Source organism: Manduca sexta, chromosome 24 (genome assembly GCF_014839805.1).
Source record: "Manduca sexta isolate Smith_Timp_Sample1 chromosome 24, JHU_Msex_v1.0, whole genome shotgun sequence".
In the NCBI taxonomy this organism is placed as follows: Eukaryota; Metazoa; Arthropoda; class Insecta; order Lepidoptera; family Sphingidae; genus Manduca; species Manduca sexta.
Window position 1 is genome coordinate 11757799 of NC_051138.1, and position 8911 is coordinate 11766709.

Here is an 8911-nt window from a genome sequence, read left to right on the forward strand (position 1 = left end):
AATAATAATAATAATATCAGCCCTGTATTATATACTTGCCCACTGCTGAGCACGGGCCTCCTCTACTACTGAGAGGGATTAGGCCTTAGTTCCACCACGCTGGCCTAGTGCGGATTGGTAGACTTCACACACCTTCGAAATTCCTATAGAGAACTTCTCAGATGTGCAGGTTTCCTCACGATGTTTTCCTTCACCGTTAAAGCGAACGATAAATTCACAAAGAATACACACATGATTTTTAGAAAAGTCAGAGGTGTGTGCCCTTGGGATTTGAACCTGCGGACATTCGTCTTGGCAGTCCGTTCCACACCCAACTAGGCTATCGCCGCAGCTAAAAAAACGTACGAGTAGCTAATTGTAAAATGTAAGTAAATATTATAACATTTACTTTTCCGATGACCTACACACCTCAGTCCGGCCCGTGACCGTGTAGGCTGAAAAGTTTCGAAGAGATAAATAAAATATAAAACTACGAAAAAATCCGAGAATAATTACTTTTTTTCAATACAATTTATTTTTGTTTAATACTTATGACAAACATTTTAATAATTGGTTAGGAGCCAAATTAAATATGATTTGAAAAAAGAAAATGACGAATAGGTTTTCATTTTTCTTTCCTTAAGTAATATTTAATCATCTATCTAGTAAAATAATTATTAATTGAACAATGTCTACTGAGAGAATACAGATATTTTGTCGGTTTAAATTAAAATATCAACAATTTTTTTTTTTGTAAGTATTAAACTACACACCAATTACAATATGTTAAGTTTACTTAAAGCTTAATTTCAATCTTACGTATCAAAAACACTACATCATTGTGTGACATGCGGAAACGAATTATTCAAAATGTTATACTTACCCACTTTATTATTTTTTTTTTAAATATTATTAACGCCGGTCATAATAGTAGAAAAGATTCGAAATGGTGTCACAATAAAATATAATATTATAACATTTTAAATGCGCTCCTTATATACTTTTATTTTTCTGAGTGTAGAATTTAAAACACGGCATAACAAAATTTTATACAAATCGATGTCAATTCGCACGCGCAAGCAGCAGTGTTGTCATTTTTAGTAGCTTACTTGTTTTTTCGCCATTACGGCTAAGCCTAATATATTATTGTGTAGGAGTAAAAATATACTTATCTAATGTATTTAAGTATTTAAATTGATAGTTGTACATCAATAATTGACAAGGAGGACCATCCACATTTTTTTATCATCAAGACGGTAAGTGTCAATGCGGAATATTATATTACTTATTTGTATTATTTTGAATATATACTCCATACAAACCTTAAAAAAATAATATGTTAAATCATATCTTACAATTATTTCATTTGTTGTGTTACATGCAAAATTGAAAAGACACTTAATGTGGCAACCCAGGCACAACGCAAGCAAGCGTCGGATTAGTTTAATAGTATTCGGTAGTTACTTAGTTTTAAAACGTACATCCTCCCCCACCTGCCCTGTGCCTTCTGCCAGTTTAGTTCAAGCTGTAGTGTAGTCAGTGTCAGACATGGCAGCAAATATGGCGCGCGCGACCCGAGCTCTCACCGACCTGCTCGATAAGATAGCCAGTACACAAAAATACAAAGACTCGGTGATAAAACTGAAGCCTATAAACAGTAAAGGCGCCAATTACACATCGCAACTATTCGGAGTAACTATTAGTGACGAAACCAAACCAGATCTCAATCTATTTGCCAAAGTTGCTATTATAGGTGAAAAAGTTCGTACGCAAGGTATATGTAAGGTATTCGATACTGAACATTACATGTATACTAAATTAATACCCATATATCGTAAAATAGAAGAACGCCAGAACGTCCCTGAGGAACACCGATTACAAATGGCGGAGTATTATGGTTGCACTACAAAGGAATATGAAGAGGTTCTGGTGCTAGAAGATTTGACCGCCGAAGGATATGAGGTTAGAGATCGGCTTAAGGAATTGGATTGGAAATTTGCTGCCGCGGCTGTGACTGAACTGGCGAAGATTCATTCTCTGTCTTTCGCATATGGTATCGAGAATCCGGAAGATTTTGAACAATCGTGTGTTATGTTAAATGTCGCTATGAATAATGATGACGCAATGAATGTAGTGTGGAGAAGAATAGCAAACAAAGCAATTGAAATGACCGTCGATAAGAATAAGGAATGGATGCAGAACTTCCTCATGAATTATGGTGGGCAAACTTTATTAGAATACGCCAAACCTCTGCGTCGACCTGCACTCATACACGGCGACTTTCGCGTCAGCAATATGATGCAAAAATTTGACGAAGTAAGTGAAATTTTTAATTTGTTGTTTGAGGGTAGATGATATGTTTGGATTTTATAAGATTTATTTATGAATTTAATGCATTCCGACTATTATTGTAAGGACTATATTTTTAATATAAAGTAATTTATATTATGCCTTTATTCCTGAAGGTGTAAGGAGTAATGCAATTAGTATATTCACGGTCTGCATAACTTATTTTTATCTTTGGATATGGGTGTGAATGCCTCGGTGGCGCAGTTGTATCGGGGTACGACTGCCGTGATGATGTCTCAGGTTAATCTAGGTTGGAAAGAGCGATATCTTATTTATGTTCAATAAACTATAGGCTCGCCCCTATCATATGGCGAAAAACGAGTGCTTTTCTTCTCCCTCTGTCTACCCTTTCACGGATAAAAAGAATGGTGTGCATATTGCTATCGCATCGATTATGTAAATATTTATACATAGGTACTTATATTATAAGTAGGTATTTTGACAAGTTTTAAAGCATTAACCGAGAAACTGCTGCGAAAACTGACACCTACAAAAATGACTAGAACTGGCTACTATGTCCATTTATAAAAAAAAATAGACAAAGTGATATGACATTCGTCTGTCCTTGAGCATGATAACACTGTATTTCCTATGGTCGGGGGACCAGAGTCGCTACTTGCACGCATTTCGACACTGATCGGTGAAACTGAGCGAATCTGTAAAAGCACTATATAGCCATGAACAGCGAAAATTAAAAAAGTCGGTTTTCAAACCAATACAAACCAAAAAAAAATACACGCGGGTTAATAAGTAATAACTAAAACACGAACCATATATTCTTCTTCCAAAATCTAGTTTTTATATGTACCTACACTTTTTTAGAATAAGTGGCTAATTTTAATTGAAAATATTTCAGTATATTTGTTTCATACTTATCTTGATTGGCAAATACGATAACCCGAGTAATTACCTCCTTTCAAGACGGTAAATATTTTTTTTCAGAATGGTCAAGTGCACGTTAAAATTGTGGACTACCAAACAGTGCAAGCAGCCTCTCCTATCATAGACCTGCTGTACTTCATATTTTCGAGCTCCAGCGAAGAATTTCGCGCACAGTACTACGACAAACTGATAGAACACTACTACACCCAGCTCAGCTTGGCCATCAAGAGAATTGGCTACGACCCTAAGGAGGTGTATTCGAGGGAGGACTTCGATTTTGAATACAAAAAAGTAAGTGAAAATTGCCGTTGATATTGTGGATTTTTATTGCGGGAATAGTGGCGGTCATATCCAACCGATGACTATAATTTAACTATAAAAACTTGGTTAGTATTAATAAAGAAAACACTATAGTAAAAATTAAATAAAGTAATGCTAAAAATAAATTACAAAAAACTTGTGGATATACGGTACAATAGTGCTATGTATAGTCGTCATAGTGAATCGAGACCGTTGATGCGGTGCACGCTACGTCATATTTAAATTGAACCGGCGCGAACTAGGCACACAGACTCTTCCTACTGTTTCTTCCTATTGCGCTTGACCAGCTGATTAGTCAGATCTGCATTCTCGAGGAGCGATAACTTTTTAACTAAACGTTTCATGATAGATTGATAACGCACAAGGCCTTATAAATGCGTAATCGACTAACAACTCCTCTTTGTAACCTCTTTTCATGTTCTGCAATGCTGTCGCCAATAAAATATCCTAAATGTTCCGAATTACAATAATATTTAGTTTAATTCTTAAATGTCATATTTATTGCAGAAACTGCCATTTGGGCTGCACGCTGCCGTGTTCACAGTACCGCTGGTGACCATCGACGCGGCGAACGCGCCCAAGATGGACGAAGACATGGATATCTCCAGATTCAGTATGGTAAACAAGAGCGCCCTCTTCCCAGAGAGACTCAACGGTGTAGTCAACGACTTCATACGCTGGGGGGTGACATGTGACTAATATTAGGACAAAATATATTTGTCCAAATGTTGAGCCTTGCATGTGCAGAGTCTAAATGGATCGGACTGTTCATCGCAAACTTCAGATACTAGGGTCACATAGCGTGTGGATAGATGTTCTGAAGTATTGACAGCGAAGAGCCCCAACGTCGTTTAGTCTCTCCACATTACGGCCAGACATTACTAGATTTAGTATTCTTAAACAAAATATGTGCTTTGCCAATGACATTTTCTTTATTATAATAATGTCAAGATAGACTGCTTTTGCTTTAATTAATAATTTTAGCTCTTTTTGTGTAATGTTATGTTTTATTTCAGTGTCTACGTAAATTGTACTAATAAGATTTTAATCAACTAAAATATTTAGTTATTCAACTCAACCTCCATAATACAAAGGGGAAAAAACTAGAACAATATTGATACATTTTAAATACAAAGTAAAAATGTTACTTGTAATTAATGTAATAATTTGAGGTCTTTTATTGTAAACACTTTGAACAATTGACCTTTTTTATTTGACACGGATTTTTCCGCATGCGGTACTGGTACTTGGATTGATTTGCGGACGGCCGCCATACCTCAAAATGTACTTAGACCTTTTTAGACGCGTACCGCATCCGTGTGAAATAAGTAGGGCTTATACTGTGCATTTAAGACTAATCGAATCATCAATACCTTATACAATTATTATATTCGTAATTATTATGTACTGACGAAACAATCATTTGTCGAATTCGTGTTCCTATATTTTTTTTATTGAATCGAAATCGTTTCACCCTGAGAATCCTCGTCCTCTTTTTTCCCTCTCGGATCGCTTTAGTTAATAAGCCGGGGTTATCCCATTGATAGTGGTTCTCATTAATACAGCAGTTTGACAAGGAGGGAGTTTATTCCAATGTGTTTTTATATTACTTAATTTAGATTTTATATGATGACTACTTACAATTTAGACATGAGAAATAAATGTGTTTGATTTTTTATACGTAATTTGTATGAATTGTATTTTAAATAATTGTATTTTTGGATATTTTATAATAAACGATACATAAATAAAAATGACTTTTTAAATACGTTTGCTGTGTTTAATTCAGTAATGAATCCTTTACCTATCCTTGATCGAATACGTAGACAGATTTCAATTCAGGAAGGGGGCAACATCAAATTACAACCCCAGAGGAGGGACAAAGTCCCATTTGTTCAGCGGAATGCCGAGACGAATGTCCGCAGGTTCAAATCCCACGGGCACACACTTCTGACTTTTCTAAAATTATGTGTGTATTCTTTATGAATTATCGCTTGTTTTAACGGTGAACATCGTGAGGAAACCTGCGTACCTGTGCAGTCCTCTATAAGATTTTTATAGGCTTTTATTTTAAGAGGCCAGTATATAATACAGGGCTGACATTATTATTATTACATAATCCCAATAATTTGACACAAGTAGTACTTACATAATATAAAAAGATGTACATTTGTTGAATCTAGGAAGGAGTGGTCAATGGACCTGCCTATGCCCTTATCTATGGTCAAAAGACTATGTAATATTTTTAAAGTATAACACCTTTTTCTATAACTTCTCTTTTTTGGGGGGATTAATCATTATCAATATTACCTAATGATTCTTCAGAATGTATTTGTAATTTAAAAAAAGTGGAAAATACCTACGTATTATGTACTGACTGCCTGTAGACTGACTCGGTGACGTAGTTGTACTGCATGCGTAGTACGTCAGCGCTCTGTGGTCCTGTCTTTGAATCCCGGGCCACTGCCCGGGATTCAAAATCAAGACCATACTGATCCTAACTGGTCCTGACTGGTAACCTAAATATCACTATATTTAGATTTTTCTTCTCAGTATACCAGCCTGTAATATATATCAGCCTGGAGTCTGGAATTTGTGCCCGATATGGCAATAGGCTCGCCCTCTATCACATCATGAGACGGAAAACACTTGGCGAAAAGTGTTTGCTCTGGTTGCGTGTAAGTATTATCTATCCAGTCATACAAATACCATTACTAAAAGTATCTTCTGATACCATTATTTGCAAGTAACTTGTATTTCAGATATGTTTTGTAAGATATCTTGTACCTCTCTGATGTTATTAGCAACAATATTGCCCTAAGCATACATAAGTATAATGGAGTATCTGAAATAATTATAGCCGTAAACGGCACCTTCACATGCTGAAAACCATTAAGGCGAAACCGCACTGCTGTATCCTGTCCCTATCGTGTTCCCTGTACGTTTACAGACCATAGTCTACAAATCTTAGTCTATCAAGGCATTTCATATCGAAAATATAGCACTATTATGATTTCAACGATAATGTTAATTAAAAAAAATTGTCAGTACATTCTCCTTATTTATTTTGTATTTTATACTATGATATATCTTTACAATATAATATATTCTATGTTAGTATATATTGTAGTATTTCTTATACATCAACAAGACATTAAACACATGACAAGGTATTAATATTTAAGCAGAATTTGTTTACCATAATAGGCTAGTACACACTTTGTAAAACTAGGTCTTAAATTATTAATAATTATTTTTTTCGTTTTAACTAAGAAAAAATATGACTGCATTTTTTTGGGATATAAGTAATAACCGCAAAACTATATTTTAAATATTTACTTTTCTTAATCGGATGATAACGCTGTCAGCCATGTTAGCCTATAATATATTATATTCTGCCCTCAGTCCTGTGACGTCATGCGGCTTGTAAACAAGCCTTTGACGTCAACAAACGTTTATCATTATTAAAACCTCAATAGTCCACATAGCAAGTTTATTAACAAATTGTTTGACATCATGACATTGTCAATAGCGTTTTCAATGTTTCATATTATAAATAAAATAAGCAAGTAACACATTTGGACTTTCGTCCTTTACTGTATAGCTTTTATACATTTTAATCCGTTTAAATTCATTTCTTATTATAGCATACAAACACATATCCATACGCCATTAGGTGCATTAATAAGCTATTTCCATTATCTACTTACGTCATCGTTGCTATGATTACCAGGTGACAATACAAGATAATCTATTTGTGATTAAATCTACTCATGTACCTACCACATCGTTAGTATTTTTTACTTTTACTTCTAAATCTTCTTTTATCACCTACTCTTATCGCTTGGCTTAGGAATCAACGTAACATTAGTACCTACATTTTATCGGACTTTCATAAAAATAAACCACAAAATACTGTAAACATAATCACCGATGTTTAAGTAATTACTAAAGAAATCTTGCAGAAAAGAATTTATCATCAAATTAAATCTAAAGGGTTTTATCAGAGTTGCATATCAAGATAATAGTGAAGGCGGGTCAGCGATCGATTTAACTCGTGTGTATGTTTAAGTATCTCTCTTCTTTTTTTTTATATGAGCAATGAGCACGGCAAAGCTACCCCTCTGCACCTGATGGTAAGTGGAGTCGGTCCAACAGAATGTCGACCAACGATGGATGATTACCCCTCGACACTCGACACAATTATACCGGCCTGTTAGAACCGCATATACACAAGCAGACCCCGAAAAGCGACACACTTACGTGGACAACTATGGCGGGTTTTAACATCTTATATACAGTGCCTGCCGTCCGGGCGGGTATAAAATATATATCTATAATTTTTTCAGTATTTTATAGTTGTACAAGGTTTGCCACAACAGTAACTACACACTGCTGTTTGCCGGCAGAAGCAGAAATATACTTGCAGTGAAGCCACTTTCCCGAGCCATAATAAAAAAATACTCCTGTGAGTATATCGCATCTCCTGGATGGACGACAGTAACGCCTAACTAGGCCCCACGATATCATTGGCTTCTGAGTCCTTAAAAAACTTCGTAATACTGATAATCCCAATTTAACACGTCGTCCTGAGCCTAAGTGGATGGTACTAGTGATTTCACTTACATGACTCATGATCGCTGTTCATCTAATAGAACCTTCAAATGATCGTCTGACATTACTTCAGGGTTCGTTGAGAGACATCACTTCATACTCTTTGGCAGATATTGTATTTCGAAAATATTGTTATCATATCCAGAGTGCACTTTCCCGAGCTAAGATGAGGCAAAAAGTTAATTAATAAAACAGCTCGCAAATAAGTACGAATAATAAATAATTTATTTTAATCAAATTTTTATTAGACTTATTTGAGCCTATCATACAAAATCATGTTGTTTTCGCATACAAAAGGGAAGCCTGGTCAAGCGGAAACTTTCCATTTTCCTAATAAGATCTTAATACTTCTCTTCTTTCAAAGATTACTTCTTAAAAAATTCCGACACGTCTGTGATATTCTTGTTAAAATCAGAGCTACGGGTTTAAATACTAACTAAGAACAAACCCAGAGGTAGAATAAAAATATGTTATGCTACATTATTTTTTAATTAGAATCATTATAAAGATCGCATTATGAAACGCTTCTTTATAAAAAAAAACACACTCAGAGATCGAATAAGATGCGGATTGTCTAGAAATCAAAATGTAATTATATCTGATTATCAAACTGTAAGTAATATTTACATGAAAATAAATATTTCCAAATTTCCAAACATGGTTAAAAACATGTCTAGAATAGAATTTGTACTTGTGAACACCTTCGAAAACCCTATTTCTTTAGGGATAAAGCTGAATCCCACAACATTGCACAACCAAACGAACT

General features: G+C 34.9%; 1 protein-coding gene across 2 annotated transcripts; it reads left to right on the plus strand.

The window, feature by feature from the left end:
• Positions 1–1430: 1430 nt before the first annotated feature.
• Positions 1431–4647, plus strand: LOC119190510. Of its 2 annotated transcripts, none has more exons than XM_037442551.1 (3): positions 1431–2295; positions 3271–3505; positions 4039–4647. In XM_037442551.1, exons 1-3 carry the CDS (start codon positions 1528–1530, stop codon positions 4224–4226), a joined length of 1191 nt encoding a protein of 396 aa, XP_037298448.1. In that variant the 5' UTR covers positions 1431–1527; the 3' UTR covers positions 4227–4647. The 2 variants fall into 2 exon arrangements, with proteins under 2 accessions (XP_037298448.1, XP_037298447.1); XM_037442550.1 differs by having other exon boundaries at positions 1434–2295; positions 3271–3501.
• Positions 4648–8911: the final 4264 nt, after the last annotated feature.